The 18,273-nt window shown below is 35.2% G+C and overlaps 1 protein-coding gene across 4 annotated transcripts in view; it reads left to right on the top strand.

Annotated features, from left to right (window-relative positions):
- The window catches only part of FAM214A (family with sequence similarity 214, member A), a 99,476-nt gene that overhangs the window by 9,335 nt on the left and 71,868 nt on the right, over window positions 1–18,273 (top strand). The window contains exon 1 of one of the 4 annotated variants that reach the window (XM_011986403.1): window positions 16,514–16,694. The exons of the other annotated variants lie outside the window; for them this stretch is intronic. Within the exon in view, the coding sequence (XP_011841793.1) occupies window positions 16,658–16,694 (37 nt within the window). The 5' untranslated portion in view covers window positions 16,514–16,657. Of the gene's footprint in view, window positions 1–16,513; window positions 16,695–18,273 lie in introns of those variants that run through there. 4 annotated transcript variants of the gene reach the window in all.

The raw sequence follows: 18,273 nt of genomic DNA, 5'->3' as shown, positions 1-18,273 counted from the left end.
AGAAAGAGGCTGATGGAAAATACAGAGCGGTGAGATGTTGCCCAAAATTGCTTTTTTCTTTATTTCAGAGTATTACCTAGGATTGATACAGTGCTTGGATCATGGGCCTTCTGCTTCTGTGACCCAGAATTTAGATTTGTTCCATGATGCTGCAAGATGGCCATTATAGGTTAAGAAACCTTTGGTAGACTCTTCTGGGAATCTAATCATAACTTATGTTGCTTGTCAGTAATATTTAAGCCTAAATAATGGTCAAACTTAAACATATCCCTTTTGGGAACATGACCAATCTGTATTTGGGAATAAACAAATTAATATTTAAAGTTTTCATATTTTTGTTTCCCACTCAACCAAATGTATATTCCTGAATGGAATTAATTTAGCATCAGTATCTGAAATTAGGTTATTTATAAAACTTTATCATAACATCTAGAAAATGCATTTACATTTTCCATCACATTAGCGATTTTCTTTTGTGAAGAGAGATCATGGTTTGTGAGAGAGATCATTATCTAGTTGGCCATTTCTACTTAAATTTTTAACAGTAAGAGAATGTACAATTTTAGCCCTTGATATTGACAAACTTCTTTTTGTTTGTTTTGGTCTTAAAATAACTTTAAAGGTCTGTATCATATTTGGTATGTTTGACAGAAGGATGCTGATATACAAAAAATTATTATTCATTTTATAAAAGAACTGACCATAGGATTTCTCTAAGTTACCATACTTTGCTTGCTTTACCATTATTATAATTAAAAATTTCAAACCCACTGAGGAGTTGAAATACTACGATTAACATCCATTTACCTTTTCATAGATTAATTGTTAACATTTTACAACTTTTGTTGTATCTCCATATAAGTAGGTGGGATAGGTGGGTGGGATGGATAGACATGGAGTTTTGTTGTCTATTTTTTCTATTTTTAATGCAAAGCCTTTTTGTTTATTATTTCAAACTGCTACTTTTTTCAGTTGACACATTGCAATTGTATATATTTATGAGGTCCAGTATGATGTTCCAATACATATATGTATTGTGTAATAATTAAATCAGGGTATTCAGCATATCTCTCACCTCATGCATTTATCATTTCCTTGTGGTGGGATAATTCAAAAGCCTCTTCTAGCTATTTTGTAATATACAATAGTTTAGGGTTATCCTCAGTCATCCTACTATGCAGTAGAGCACCAGAATTTATTCCTCCTATCTAATTATAACTTTGTATCTGTTGATCAACCTCTCTCTATTCTCTCCTTTGCCTTCCCGGTTTCTGGAAACCACTGTTCTACTCGCTGCTTCTATGATGACAGCTTTTTTTAAGATTCCACAAAAGTGAGATCTTGCAGTATTTGTCTTTCTGTGTCTGGCTGATTTCACTGAACACGATGTCCTCCAGGTTCATTTATGTTGTTGCAAATGACAGTATTTTATTCCTTTTGTGGCTCTATAGTATTCCATCATGTGTATGCACGTGTGTGTGTACCACATTTTCTTTATGGACAGAGATTGATTCCATATCTTGGCTATTGTGAATAGTACTGCAATAAACATGGGAGTACAGATATCTCTTCAACATGCTGATTTCATTTCCTTTGGATATACATGCCCAGTAGTGGAATTGCTGGATGATATGGTAGTTCTATCTCTGATATGTTGAGGAACCTCTGTCCTGTTTTCCGTAATGGCTGTCATAACTTACAGTCTCAACCGTGTGTAACTGTTCCCCTTTTCTCCACATCCTTGCCAACATTTGTTTTCTTTTGTCTCCAGCCGTTCTAACCTGAGTAAGGTTGTATCTCATTGTGGTTTTGATTTGCATTTCTCTGGTTATTAGTAATGTTGAACATATCTTCATATACCTGTTGGCCACTTGTGTAAGTTGCAGACATCTTGACGCTTCAGCCCCACATACTACATGTATCCAGCAGTATGCTAGAGCTGGCAGGTACTGGCTTGCAAAAGCTGATTGTGTACATTTCATTTCAACTCTACACCTAGTTGGTTACTTGAAATCAGCCATGGTAACGGTATTTATACCATGGAAATTAGCAGTGCTACAAACCAAGGCCTTTTTTCCTTTCTGAGCCAGTTGTTAAACATTTATCACCACACCACTGCATGTGTCTTCTAAAAATAAAAGTATTCTTCTGTATATCTGCAATACAGTTACTACATTCAAGAAATCTAATACTTTTCATAGTATTAATATCTAATGTACAGTCTATACTCATGTTTTCCTTGTTGTTCCAATAACATCTTTAGTCATATTGCCTTTTAAAATTGTGCATTGCTTCCTTTTACAGAAATTGAGTTAGACCCTGATGTTAGACAACATTTACAAAGTTTTGGAGTACACCATAAGAATATGATAAAAAATTAGATCATGTAAATAGAACAACTAAGTAATATTTTAGTAGATTTTTCCTCTAGCTTTTAAATATTATTTGGACAAAATGGATTAAAGAGAAAAGTGAATGTTGTTGAAATTCCAGATTTTATTCATCGATAATACATTAAAGAATTATATTTTTAAACCTAAAGTCTCAGGCTGACTGACCTCCTTTCCTAGTGATTTCCAAGGTTCCCTGCAGTCTAGCCATATTGGTCTTGTTATTCTTTAGTTACTACAAGCACATTTGACACCTTGAGGCCTTTATATTTGATGTCTTCTCTCAGAATATAAGTCTCATGGCTCCTTTTTTTTTTTTTTTTTAACTTGACTTTCTGCCATCAAGGAAGCCTTCTCAGACCATCCTTCGAAGAATAAAACTAATTTATTCTCCCTTTACTCTTCATTACTCTTCCTCATAGTTCTTAACATTGTTTAACCTGATATTCTGTTTCTTTTCCCCTCTCCCCAACAGGAATATAAGCTTCATGAGGGCAGGGAAGGGATTTAGTGGCATTTGTTCACTGCTGCATTTCCCCATACACAGACAGGTACCTGGCATTTAGAGGCTCTTCAATAAGTGTTTACTGTTGAATGAACACTTGCATGCATTTTAATATCTTTGTGGTGTAGCATAAAACTTATTACTTGACAACTTTATGCATTCTCTTTTCTGAGATGTGTTAGTTTAGTAACCCTAAGATCTAATTCTCCACTGTCAGTTTTTTGCTTCTAAATGGGAATGTTTATGCCCACTTCACAAGGTTATTGGGGGATCAAATGAGATGATGTACATGAACTCCCTATATACAAGATAGAGTGCTATGTAAATATAAGCAGCTGTTCATTCTCTAAGCATTTATGTTTACATATCAGCTATTGTGCGAGGTTCTGGAAACATACAGATGAATAAGTCATCAGGGTACTGTGTGTGAGTCTGGGGGGCAACTAGAAAAATTCTTGACTCCTTTGGCAATGTCTCTTGCTAATGTAGTGTTTGTGGTTTGAGGAATCATGACCTCAGATGTATTGCTTCCCTAAACTAAGACATTAACATCCTTCAGTCTTCTATCCTTTTAAAAATTACGCTAGTAATATGAGTCTGTCAAAGAAGTACAAAATATAGATAAGCTAAAAGAAAGGGACAAAATAATAGTAATGCTCCTATTCTGTGATTAGACAGTTCACGTTTTGGGGGTGTGAGTGTGTGTATCCTTCTAGTCTATAAATGTATGTACATATTAATAATATATTTTTTAATTAAACCATATATACTATTTAGCGAACTATTTTTTAGCTAATATAATTTGTGTATTTTCATGTCATTATTCTTCCATTATGGTATCTTTAATGGTTATATAGCTAACTTTTGCATGCCTGTGTTATTTGGCCAATTTATACTTCTTAATGTTTTAATTTTTAACTGTGGTAAAATGTAGGTAACATAAAATTTATCATCCTAACCATTTTCATGTGTACAATCTTTTTGTTGGATACTTAAGCTCCAAGTTTTGGCAAATACAAACAGCACTGTAACAAACATTCCTGTAGTTTAAATCCTGGTGTATTTCCTTATTTTTTCCAGACAAAGTTCTAAAAGTAGAATTACTTGATCACAGTATATACAAACATTTTTTGATTATTATAAAATCACACTTTTTGATTATGGTAAAAAAGTGCCAATTTTTGGTCACCAACAGTATATGAGAATAAAAATAGTTTTTCCCCTACCTGACACTCTTGTTAGCTTTAGTGTATGAGCAAAACTCACACAAACGATTCTAAATTTGATTTCACATTATAGATATTCTTGAAAGAAAATGGCTAATTACTATCTGATTTGTATCTTGTTTTCCTCCACGTACAAATAGTAGACATCTTTTCATTCTCCAACATTATATGCCCAACCTAAATTCTAACTGAAATCTTCAGTCTCCCCTCACCCCCGTAATTTCAACTTTTATTTTAGATTCAGGGGTTACACGTGCAGATTCATTACATAAGTGTATTTTGTGATGCTTGGGTTTTGGGATACAGATGATCCCATCACCCAGGTGGTGAGCATAGTACCCACAGGTAGTTTTTCAGTCTGCACCTGCCTCCCTCCGTTCCCCTTGTAGTCCCCAGTGTCTATTGTTCCCACTTCTATGTCCATGTATACTCAGTGTTTACTCCCACTTACAAGTGAGAACATGCAATATTTGGTTTTCTGTTCCAATAGATTTTTCTTTTGGTCAATTTCTGGCTGGTATTCCTTCCCCTGCACCCCCCTCCCCCACCCAGAGATTGGGTTTCACTCTGTTGCCCGAGCTGCAGTGCAGTGGCATGATCATAGGTCACTACACCCTTGAACTCCTGGGCTCAAGTAGTCCTTCCACCTCAGCCTCAGAGGCAACTAAAACTACAGGCGCAGACCACCCTGCCCAGGTAACTTTTAAATTTTTTATAGAGACAGGTCTTGTTATGTTGCCGAGGTCTGGAACTCCTGTCCTTAAGCAGTCCTCCTGCCTCAGCTTCCCCAAGTGCTGAGATTACAGGCGTGAGCCACCATGCCCACACTCTAGATGGTATTCTTGATTTGACTTTCAGGAATTGTTGTGTGGAGTTAGGGCAGTGGAAAGAACATGGGTTTGGAGTTGGACAACTCACTGTTCAAACATCAGCATCATTACTTACTAACTGGGTGAGTTTAGGAAAGTTGAACTCTCTATGTCTTAATTGCCCGGAAATCTGTAAAAATGGGAATAACAATTCTTTTCTCAAGGTTTCTGCGAGGATTGAAAGAAATAGTACATGTTAGCATCCAGCTCAGTGCCTGGGCACAAGGTGGGCACCAGCTTTCTATGAAAACAAGTTGTCACACTGAGGATACAGGGCCAGTATCCCCTAAATCTACTTTTTCCAACTAGGATTCTAGAACTGTAACTATAATAAAGTTTACTAACAGTAGTACTTACATCTAGAAAATCTGTGGGGGATAATGTCTAAAGTCTTTAGTGCTGTGTAATTATATGAGAATTTGCTGTCATGACAGTTGTGCTCAACTGCAGATGCTGTCAATCCATGGTTTCCTACTTTAGTAAGGAGCACAAGGCAGAGTGGCCTTCTGTGAAGTTAAACTCTGGTATCGATTTCCTTTGTTGTTGATTCAACAGTGTTTCAGCTTACTCTAATCTTGGATAAAAAGAGAAACATATGCCTGCTCTGGATGGATAGAATTCAAATTTGCTGTGCAATGAATTTGAATTTTTGTGGCATTCATTTTATGTAGATACGTGTGTCTATTTCAACTATAATATTTCCCAACTTCTTTGATATCTCACTAAGGAAAGTTTTGGTTACCGAGGTGGGAGGATTGCTTGAGCCTAGGAGTTCAAGACGAACCTGTATGACATAGGGAGACCCCATCTCTACAAAAAAAACTTAAAAATAAAAATTAGCTGGGCTTGTTGGTTCCAGCCTGTAGTCCCAGCTCTTGGGATGCTGAGATGGGAGGATCACTTGAGCTGAGGATTTAAGGCTGTAGTGAGCTATGATAAAGCCATTGCACTCTAGCCTGGGCGACAGAGTGAAACCGTGTCTCAAAAAAAAAAAGTTTTGATTAAATAGTTAAATTCATGTAATATGTGTCATCTTAACAATATGTACAACTCTTATTTTTAGTTTATCTTGCAACATTTAGGTAATCTGAAAAAAGTGATGGTTTTGTGCACATGATCATTGGGCTAAATTTTTTCTTTTCATTCAGTAGTATTTATTGATGAACCATTCTGTGGTATGACCTCTGAGATATGTATTATGTTCTCTGCCCTATAGAAAATGTAATCCAAGAAAGAAGATAAGTATAATGCAGGACATTTGAGAACTGAATGAATGATAAAAGTAATGTTTATCAAAGGTCATAGGGAATGATTAATTCCAGCTGGAGAAGTTAATTTAGGGCTGGGACTGTCTTAGCAGAGACAGTAGCTGAGTTGATCCTTAAAAAACTGGTATGATTTGGATAGATAAAAATGTAGAGATTGGGGCAGGGAAGGGAATGGAAGGAAGAACATTCTGATCAGAGGGAATGAGTTAAGGTGTGAAGATAGAATTCCGATGTTTAACGGATGACAGACAGACTAATGTGAATGGGAAGGGTTGCTTTGGAATAGGGAGAGATTAGAGTTTTGAATGTTAAGCTATAAGGAGTTTGAGCCTCATTCATTTGCTAGTATCAGACAGTCTTAAAATCAGTTTTTAGCTCTCAAAATTACATTATGGCCTACTGTTATAAAAAATACCTAACACACATCTACTGTTAGCTAAATCTTTTTCTTCTCCATTTATTTTTCCCTTTGCCACCATTCTTTGTTTATAATGTATGAAGGATTTGTGTTTTATTTTACAAAAATTCTTGGGAATGTTAACATGGTACACAATACTAACAATACTGTATCTATTGTTTTATAATACTCTTTTTGTCAGAGTAGTAAGCTGCACTATTTATTTTAAAATAGCTGTGTGTTATAACAAATGGAAGAAAAATACAGAGTAAAACTGGAGATTCCATTTCTCATTCCAGATAATTGCTGGCAGAAGTTTGAATTCTATTAGAGGCTTTCATACCCTTCAGCTTCATGTAAGGTCTGAGAATGAAGGAAGTCCCCGTGATACTGATAAGCTTTCCTAGCTGTGTTAGGAGTAGAGATGTATCTTCTTCTCTCCCCAACCAGATAAACACTTTCACACTAAAGCTTTAAAAAAAAAATGGTGATCGTAAGAGTGAGGTTTGTTCAGTATTTTGTGGTAGACAGAGCACTAAGAAGCAATCTCAGTTTCCTAGTCTTAGTTTGCCACTATCTGTGTGAATAATCACCAACCTCTTTGACCACCAGTTGCCTCATCTGATAAGAGATTAGATTAGATCATTTTGGAGGTTCCTTCTAGGTCTAAGGTTTGATCATTCATTACTCCTTTTTTTTTTTTGGCCTGGCTTGTAAGGTTTCTGATGGCATAACTCCTTTCTTAAATATTGTTTCTCTGAGCATGTGTGTCATTAAGTTGGCATACTAACTTTTCAGAAATTGAGGTAAAGAATATCCCTGTGCCTCTGAGTAGTTATTGTGTTGATTGAATGCAGGTTCTGCAGGCACACTTCTGTGGTTCAGGAGGTTGTAGTCTAACCCTGGCCTGTACCTTTTGTAGTAGCTTATGCTGCAGAATTTAGGTATTTACCAGGGTACTCTAAGTTGCTAACAACAACAACAAAATTCAGGTTACATAGTGGTACATATTAAATCCACTTTTAAAAGTTCAGGATGTGAAAATAATTTTGTTATTCTGAAATTACTCACAAAATCACTCTGTCACTAGAAACCACAGTTGGAAAGATCCTTAAAGTGTGTGAGTTTCTTTCATTTTTACAGTTGGGAAAACATACGACCCGAAGAAAAGCAACCTATCCAACTAAAAAAGTAAAACTCAAATTCCCTGCTAGTTGTTTTAGTATTTTCTGTATTTGGTATTACTTCTAGCCTCTAGCAGAGCACAGTTGCCTCTAGGTTCTGGCACCAGAAATGAAATAATGATCATCTGGCTTTTATCAGGAAACTGGAAAGGAACAGACTAGGTGATTATATTTTGACATTGTTCTCAAAGTAATACATGCATACTCTTAGAAGTAAGTCGAATGGTAATAAGTAGACTCAAAGTGAATAAGACATTTCATCCTTGAAACTAGGAAGCTAAGAAAGAGATGGATATAAAGAAATAAGAAATTAGAAATAATTGTCAAATTTAAAAATCAGGAAATAGTACAAACTAATTATTTAGAAATATAGAGGACAATATTTTTTCTTTAGTTTCAATGTATAAAAAATGAGGCTAGTGATAGTACCTACTTAAAGGGCTATTGTAATGAGGAAATGAGGTAGTCCGTATAAGGTGCTTAGAAAATAGTATTTGGGCCGGGCACAGTGGCTCATACCTGTAATCCCAGCACTTTGGGAGGCCGAGGTGGGCGGATCACCTGAGGTCAGGAGTTCGAGACCAGCCTTACCAACAAGGAGAAACCCCATTTCTACTAAAAATACAAAAAAATTAGCCGGGCATGGTGGCCCATGCTTGTCATCCCAGCTACTCGGGAGGCTGAGGCAGGAGAATTGCTTGAACCTGGGATGTGGAGGTTGCAATGAACCAAGATTGAGCCATTGCACTCCAGCGTGGGCAACAAAAGCAAAACTCCGTCTCAAAAAAACAAAACGAAACAAAATAGTATTTGATTCTGAATAAATACTCAATAAATTTGCCTATCATTGTTAATAAATTAGCATCTCTTCAATATGTAAGATAAACACATTCCAAGTGCGCTGAGAGAAATATACAAAGGCTAAGAGAGTGGCTAAGTGAGAGCAAGGAGAAGTCCTCTTTGGTTAGAATGGTTAGGTAAGGCCCCTGAGAAAATGAGCAAAGTATGAGAAGGCACCAGTTGTGTAAGGGGGAAGAACATCCCAGGCCAAAGGAATATGTGCAAAGGTCCTGAGTTTAGAAAGTCTGGCATGCTTTAGGAACTGCAAGAAGGCCAGCTACTATACGATAGTTTGTGCCTCCCTCATTTCTTCATTTTATACTGTCTCCTTCACTAGAATAATTGTTCTTCAAGGGCAGTGATGACATCTGACTTCTTCCCAGCTGTTTTCCTCACACCTGTGACAAGTTGACACAGAATTAGTATTTATTAGATGCTTGATAAAAAATTAAGTGCCTATTGCTTACTTAACAACTGTAAGTTCTAAGATACCATAATTTTATGTTTGGGCTTTTATCAGTGAGTTTCATGAAATATAAAATTCACGCTTAAAAAATTTAACGTATTTAACCGTTTTGTATCTCTAACTGTACCATTAAGTTCAAACTATTTTAATGGGCTGGGTTAAATGCTACATAGGATGGTCCTGGTTTATGCCTGTTGTCCCTGTGTCCAATCCTATTTCATAATGGTCTCCTTTCACTCTAAATGTGTTACCACTGTTTGGATCATGAATTTTACTCTTTAATTTTTTAATACATTTTTTTTTTCTTTTTGGAGACAAAGTCTTTCTATGTTGGCCAGGATGGTCTTGAACTCCTGGCCTCAAGCAAACCTCCCACCTCAGTGGACAATGAATTTTATGATAACCGTAATAGTCATTTTACTGTTCTGCTAGTTCACTCAAATCTTGTCTTTCATTAACTGGTATATCATTCTGTACTTAGATAGCTTAAATATAGATTAAAATAGCTGATTTGCCCCAGCTGTGTTTTGTAGGATATTGCATCTAATATTTTGTAATTTACATGGGCCCTTGTTTGAAATCAAGGGATTGACAACATGGGATGCTTGTTTTGATTTAGTACAAAACACTTGGATTTTGTTTTAGAAATGCTCTATTTCTAAAATATTTCTCCCAAACACCCATATTTTGACAAAATGTTCTTTTTAAAAGTGATATGAATTCTTACAAATATTTCCTTCTGCAATATAGTTGTGATTATATAGTCTTATTGGTTAAATATGACAACATTTTAGAATTTAACTGTTAGAAATAGTAAAACCATAGACATTTGGACCATTCTCCCTCTCTTGTTCACTGAAACAAGTATTCACCGAGCACTTTCAATGTGCCTGGCATATGTGCTGGAACTACTGTGATGAGCAAGAACTAACATGGCCTCTGCCCTCAGAAACTTGTAGTTTGAAAAAAAAAAACAAAAACAAAAAACAAAGTCCTTTCTTCCTGGGGCAACAGGTGAATCAGAAGCTGAGGTTACCCTGTGATGTTTTAGAAGAGGTGGGACTTGGGGGTAGAGGAGCTGGCCCAGAGGAATAAGAGAGTATCAGATGGCATGTACAAACTTACAGAAATTGTACACTCTACTCTCCCTTTCTTTTTTTGTTTATTGATACAGGTTCTTGCTCTGTTGCCCAGGCTGGAGTACAGTGACTTGATTGTGGCTCACTGCAACCTCCAATTCCTGGGTGCAAGCAATCCTCCTGCCTCAGTCCCTGAGAAGCTGGGACTACAGTGTGCACTACCATGCCCAGCTGATTTTTAATTTTTTTTTTTTTTTTTTTTAGAAACGAGGTCTCACTGTTGCCCAGCCTGGTCTTAAACTCTATCCTCAAGCAGTCCTCCTGTCTCAGCCTCCTAAAGTCTGGAATTATGAGCATGAGCCACCATGCCTGACCTCCACTATCCCTTTCTATTTGTGGTGGTCTCCAATATTTTGAGTTTGAATGGGAGGGGGGCATGTATGTTTGATGGTTTGTTTTGTTTTTGTGAATGAAGAATGAAAAATTATTCCCAGTAAGTGCAAGCTTCAGTTGAGGCGCTCAGTTTATGAGGTCTTACTGTTGTTTCCTCTCTTAGGTGCTGCAGTTAAAATCTTCCTGGTCTAAAATGGTAAAAACTATTGAGGTATTCAAATAAGTACTTTATAAACTGAAATTGCATTGAAAATGGAGAGCTCTTGTAGAAAGGTTGACTCTAGCATTTATATAAGGGAAAAGACAACTATTGTTTCCCTCTACACAGAAAGCTATATTCAGTAGTTATAGCATTTGTACATTGTGAATCCTTAGGGATCTCTGAACATCTGTGTCTTTAGTAGTGTCACCTCTAGTAAAAGAGGGCCTGTAGAATTGAGTGGTGATAGCCTGTGATGTATGTGAATTTTGGCTGTAAGTCTCTAGTGACTATTTTCTCCAACTCTATTTAGTACAATTCTACCTAATTTCAGCTGTTGTGCTTCCAAAGTCCATGTTTGTTGAATATATGATGAAAACCAGTATCTATTTGGAGACAGTGGGAGGAATGGGAGAGACAATGTCAGATGGAGCAATGGCCTTAGCATTTTTTTGACTGCAATCCACAATTAGACATTTCACATTGCTGCCCCATAACAACATCCCTATCAACCCCTGCCCCAAAACAAGTTATTTACCAATCTTACTATGAGCAATGATGACTGATTTTTTTTCTTTTCTCTACTTTATTTAAAAAGAAAATGATAGTCTCAACCCCTTATATTAATTTTATAGCACATTAATTATACAGATTGTTTTAGCACTTAGAACTAAAAGTGTTCAATATTTGATTTTGTTATCTTCTCTGTGTAAGCTTAAGTTGCTGACTTACTCTGAGTTGCCGTTTTATTGATTAAAACTGGGATAGTAATAGTATTTTACACTATTTTATAACTTTGTTAGAATGACATAACCTGAGTGAAGTGGTTGTGCCAAGCACTTACTAAACACACAGTCAATGAGTAGGTTCTCTCCAAAGTTTGTTAGCTTAGGGAATTGGGAGGATGTCACTGACAATAATGGTGACTCTTGTTCAGAGGAAAACTAATTCAGTTTTAGACATGCTGGAGTTTGAGGTAGCCAAAAGAGTTTAGTCATATCACTTGGAAGAAAACCAACGTAAAATAGTTTCAAATAAGCAAGTTTTTAAAAATGTTAAATGCAAAGCAAACAGTATTAAAGCTTCGGGGACTTAATGATTGAGTCTCCTTAAGCTACACAAGATTGACTAAATACACATACAGCTTTTTCACTCAACCAGATTTTTGTTAACATTCTCCAGAATTTAAACTGCAGAATCAGTCATTTGTATGACTGTTTGTCTCTGTTAGCAGACATAATGACATGTATCAGTAATAGTAATTGTGGAAAAAAACCACAGCACTTGGAATTAAACCTAGAGTAGGTGATTCTTACAAGGTACCTACCTCAATTTCTATGATTCAGTTTCTTCATCTACAAAATATTATTTCACAAAGTTGCAGTTGTCAAAGGGACAGGTAAATATGGGATCCATTATCTTCATGGAAAAACTTGTCATAAAATGTTATATTATTATAATACAAATGTATGATTGGTTTTCAATCTAAGATTGAATCAAACATAGCATTCTTTGTAATAGCAGGAGATTAACATCCCATAATATATCTTTAAAAGAAGTATGCATAAAGAAAAACCCATATGCACCTCTGCACACATTTTATGTAATGATGGTGATATTAATTTACAAAGTATATAGGAGATTAAAAGTGAATTCTTAATACGTGATCTTGATTCTTATTAAATCTGACTTATGTGTGTACAAGATATTATTAGACGAAGTGTTTGTCTAGTAGCTTAGCTTATAAATAACCCCTGTTCTAGCTCATTTTAAACAATGTAGTATGAATGATGCCAAAAAACAGGCTAGAACATTTTCTTCTTTCCAAGATCTTAGATTTTGTAAACAAGGCACTACTCCTGGAACTAATCTAGGTCATCATAACCCAAAATCTTTTGAAAGATGAGATCCTCAATTAAGTCTCTTAGGTACTTTTTAGCATTTTAATTTTAAGAATGTGTTTAACTCTTAAAACAGTATATTTGGGTTGCTGTTTGGCCATTTGGTTTATTTGTACTTTGTTATAATGAATACAAGTCAGTGGGTAATCATTGCAGCAAGTATGATTACTGGGAATCTCATGTAAATGGCAGTCACTATAATGTATGGTTTAATTTATCCCTGAAGTGACCTGAACATCATATTTTGTTTTTTAATAAAAACTGATTTAATGATGTCATAAATTTCTCTATTTTCCAAAACTGTTAATGTTAAATTTTAACTATTGCTTAGTCTTCATTACAAATTAGTTATTCAGCTGTTACATGTGTTGTTAGATGTGACATTATTTAAGAAACTTAAAAAAAAAATCAGCATCACAGAAATCTTTCTTTGGTCAAGAGTTGTCTCATTCCCGTTTTTATTAATACTGTATACAACTAATGTATGCTAATCTATTGCTGTTATTTGTTGTGTGCGTGTGTGTGTATGCAGACATATGGTTATGTCATGTAGACCTGATATCTGCAAAGGGAAAGAGGAGACTTCAGATTAAGAGCCCAAGTACTCACCTAGGTGGTTTATAGCACTTAGAGAAATGATTATTCCCACTTTTCAAAGAAATAGATTCAGACAGGTTAAATAATTTGGTAACACATCCTGTAAGTGGAAAGAGCTTGAATTTGTGGCTTTCCTCCTCCATTATGTCTTGCTGCTTTAAGGGGTCTTTCCAATCATGAGGTTGGATTTTGTACCAGTTTTAATCTGTGGGGATAACAACTACCTGAGGATCTGAGAAGAGTATGTAAAGGGATTAGCATCATGCCTGGCCCATGGGCCAGTAGGTAGTGGCTATTTAATATATATATATAATATATATTTAGTAATTATTTTTATGTGTATATGTGTAGTAGCTATTTAATCATTACCTTTGAAGGGCTCTTTTTTCTATCTGCAATAATTTTTTTTGTTTAGAAAGTCTCAAAGATAGCATGATTATCTCTTAAAGTATCTTACTATCAGTATATCTCAATTATTTCTGTTAACAGAAAGCATAGATGATCTGAAATAGTTATTTGAAATTTTTCCATTTTGTGTTTGGAATATATAGTTTTGTTTTTAAAACTTTTGTAAAAGATCTACTATCCTATTTGTTTCCCTGCAGGAGCATGATGTGTTTCCTGAACTGTCCATTTAGAAAACATACTTAACAACCATGCTAGGTGGGTTCTGGAGGAGTCGGGGAAGGAGGTTTGTCATGGTTGGGAATTGAGGATTGAGAATTTGGGACTAACACTTGTGTAGAAATTCATGTTATTCAGATTCTTAGTTTGTAGTCTTGAGATTTACAAAGTAGATAATGTGCCATCATTTTACAGCATACTCATTATTTAGTTTTGTTTACCAAGGTGAGCAAATTGGGGAAAAGCAAACTTTTTTCAAAAATATATGAAGTGCTGTTCTGAAATTTATTGGAAAACTAGCAACAGAGAGGGGAGCATTTCACTAAATAAAATACTGTCTCAGTTGGATTTAAGTTTTTTAAGGTGGCACATCTATTTGGAGTGTCTTTTATCATTTATAATTACATGTTGTGACTAAATACATTTAATGTTTTTTCTGTAAATTCTTTTTTTATATGACATCAATAGATTTATATTATAGATATATGATATCACTAGCCTTTAATTTTAAAGTTGAAGGATTATAACTGAAAGGACATATTCCAAAACAACCCTGGGATTATATATTATAGGAGATAGAAAAAGGTTGATTTTGAAATATAAATTTATTAATCCAAAAAATTTTTAAATTTGATTTCCTTTAACTTCTAGTTGTGACTTATAAATTTTATATTTAATTTCCTTATTTAAACAATGAAGATGGTCAAATAAGATGTTCTACTTGTACTAGTCACCTCCCATGATTGTGAAATCAAATCAAATACTGTATAAAATATAAATGAGGCATGGTGCTAGGTAAACAAGTAGACATAGTACCTACCTTTAAAGCACTTACAGTGTGATGGAGGAGACTCATTAAACCAGTCATTTTGTAAACAGCCTTTCTACATTCTATGAACTAAGTGTTAAGGAAAAAGTACAGTGGGCCTGTGACTAGTCTTGGATTAGGAGTTGTACAGATGAGGAAACTGAAGCTCATAATGGTGTAATAATCTTATATGTGGTCTCACTGTTAGTAATGGCAGATTCCTGTTTTGAACACAGGTTGGCCTACCTCCAAAATCCTTGCTCTGTCTACCATGCCATTCTTTCTCTGAGTCACCTACCTCAGGCTTATTGTGTTTCCAAACACGTCTTGTTATTTCTCAGGGGGCTTAGCAGCTCTCCCTCTGGCTAAATGTGGAGTGAGTGATCAGATTCTTTAAAGTAATGAGATTTCTTTAAAGCAATAAACCTCTTCCAGGTTGTGTTTCTTCTGTACTGTAGAACTCCAGGAATCCTAGAAGCTTCTTCAGGGGTAGAAATCTTATGGATTCTGGGTCTGAGATGAAATTGCGTGCTATTTGTGGCTTCGCACTTAAAAATAGCCTCATAGTGCTCATGGGGCACTTTAGTAACTCCAACATTTCCATCAGCCTCCACTCCCTAATGCCGAGACACTCAAGATAAACAAAGATCTGAGTAGTAAACGGCATGCTTCTGCTGCTGCCTCAGCCTACTCCCACAAACCTTTCCTGTATAGAAGTCCTAGAGCCACTACTGATAATGCATTTTATAGGAAGAATGCAAATAGAGAGTTCCATTGCTTTAAACGTTTGAAAACCACCATCCTAGTTGACGAGACATTCAGGGGAAATACTTCTAAAGTGAGAAATTTTTATAATTCATCACATCTGTTCCTCCCCTACTACTTTCATTGATTCTCCCAAACAACTTTGTAAGCTGGGGAGGGGTTTTTGCTGTTAAAGTTCGTAGAGACAGTATGAACTGGTAAACTGAAGCCCACTACTTGAAACCTGAAAAAAAGTCTATGCTTTTATATCTCTGGGTAATTTTATGATAACAAAAAGTAAATGAATTTAAGCTAAATGTCATTGTTCTATGCGTCCAGAGACATTTTACTATAAAGACCTAGTTAAATCTTGTATTGTCAGAGATTATTAAGTAACTGATAATTTTTCCTTTCTGAATCTTTTTCTAGTCAGTCTGGTAACCTGTTTCTTTAGCCCTCTTAAAAAGTACTGCATGCATTTGAGGAGAGACCATTTCAGGACCTATCCCATTTTAAATATGTAACAGGTTGTGCTTTTCTAGGAATTTGTGAAGTTTGTTGTAAAATACTTTCTAGTTCTAGATATATGGAGGTTAATGCTTTATTCTGATTATTGTAAAGTTTTTTATTTACACATTTTCACAGGGTTTCATTTGGTAGACCTGATTTAATTTAAATGTGAAGTAACTGATTCCCTCCACAACCCTTCTTTGTCTTCAGTTTCATTTATTTCACTAACTGAAATAAATTTTTGTCTCATGAATTTCTCTGTTTTAAAAGCAACTAAAGAAACACATTTTAGGGGTTTACACTAGAATACTTTGCATCGTCAGTCTTCTGTTCTTTCCTTTCAAGTTGCCTAAACACAGCTGAGTTCATAAGACGAGCAAAGAAAACATGACAGTGCTGCCAAGTAGACAGGAAGCTGTAGTGGACCTAGTGAGCAGGGGAGGTTGAGCACACCCTCTGTCCAATCAGCTGTGAGTGCTGTTGCTATGTGCGCTCTTACTCTGCTGCCTTTGTGAAAAACCTTGCACGGAGGGAAGCGGAATCAGCACCCAACGCTGAACATTTGTTTTAACCGCTGCAGACATCTGGATCCCTCAGTTACTGATAGTATAGCTATTGATAGCCAGAAGGCAACTTCTTTTATACAAGGATTCCAGTATGGTTTTCAGTGGAAACAAAGGGCTTCACAGAGAAGGTGTGTAGTGAAGTGTTTTTAACGGCTTTATTTTTAAGCTTCCAATTTTCTGTAGCTGTTTACCAGTTGGTTGTGGTGCTTGTTTTGCATGGATTTTTAATAAATAGGTCTAGGAAAATTATCTCACTTCGAAAACCATTGAACTTAGATAATTTTCTTTAGCTTCATATAGCCTGTTTTCTTTGAACAGCAGTACTGAAAAGATTATTAAAATGCTGAACTGAACAATGAATAGGAAGAAAAGAAACCAAATACAATGTGCTCACTTTAATGGGGAAAAAATGTGATAGAAATGAGAATACAAGGAAGAGAATGTGCATTAGCCAGAAGCATTAACTGTATATGGGGGCAGGAGGTGTTTTTTAAATTAAAGCTGTTAAGACAAACGTAGTTTAAATAAGCTGCCTATTTTTAATTGAATTCATGTTTCTGAATTTGACAAAGATTGTCAGAATTTAACTAAGTGAGATTTTTGACATAGTTTAAGTAATTGGTGTGCTAAAATCTTTTTATGAAGCGTTTCTGAAAATCCTACCTCAAATTGTGCAATCTCTTAATTATTTAATCCATGGACTAGTTCTGTGCAGTTCAGGTAAAGCGTCATAATTCAACCGCAAAGTCAGCGTAGTGTTCTATTAAACATCCATATAGAAAACTGAAAAATAAAGGATTTTGAAGGCAACATACAAGGTTAAGCTAGTATTTTAAAATTGAAGTAGACCTCCTAAATGTGATAATTGTATATCTGACTTAGTTAATACTTCAAATATAGTCAAGTCTTATTAAACTACACTAATATATGTGATAATTGAACAAAGTATAGGTTACCATTTGTTTATATAGGATCTGGAAAAATTGGTCTGTTCAACAGATTATAGGAAAGTTTTAAAGTGTTTTAATAAACAAAAGGTCTTTTTGTATCTTTCTCAAATACTGTGAAATTGAAGTTTACGTATGTGATTTAGCTAATGATTCTTTTAATTAAAGCAGAGCAGACTAATTAGCATATTGCCCATTTTACGAACAACCCGTATTGAGCTAATAACCAGTTTTTCCTTTGCTTTTTCGTTTTACGTGGCTAAGTGGCTTTTAATTCACTCAGTGATGTATGTCTGATGAGTAAAGTTAGTATAAGCTCAGAGTTAATATTAGGGCTTTGTTATCTCTACAAACTATATAGTTTGGAATAGGATGGGTTTGTTGTTCTTTTCAAAAAATACCTGTCATTAGAAAGTCTTAACAGTCAGTGTTAGCACTTCTGGTAAGGAGAGAAATTTCTTTTCTTTAAAAAGAACTCAAAATATATCCCATGCTTTTGTGCCTTTTGCTGATCTTTTTAACAATACTATGTATATAATATTTGTATTAAAAAGATTTCTAATAATTGGTGAAAATTTACAAAATAGCCCTTAAAGATTAAAAAAGTGTTTTACGTAGACCTATATGTGGCTGCAGTTTAAAAGACTGGCATTTCTTAGATTTTCAAGTTTGTAAGGTGCAGCCAAAAACTTGAATTTGAAAGAAGTTATAAAAATTATAGCAAAATAAAGTTATGTTATTTGGACTTGGTGGCCTCCAC

This window comes from Mandrillus leucophaeus, unplaced genomic scaffold (genome assembly GCF_000951045.1).
Source record: "Mandrillus leucophaeus isolate KB7577 unplaced genomic scaffold, Mleu.le_1.0 Scaffold108, whole genome shotgun sequence".
Taxonomy (NCBI): Eukaryota; Metazoa; Chordata; class Mammalia; order Primates; family Cercopithecidae; genus Mandrillus; species Mandrillus leucophaeus.
Note: the sequence above shows the minus strand (reverse complement) of the source record. Positions and strands in the feature narration are given on the sequence as shown.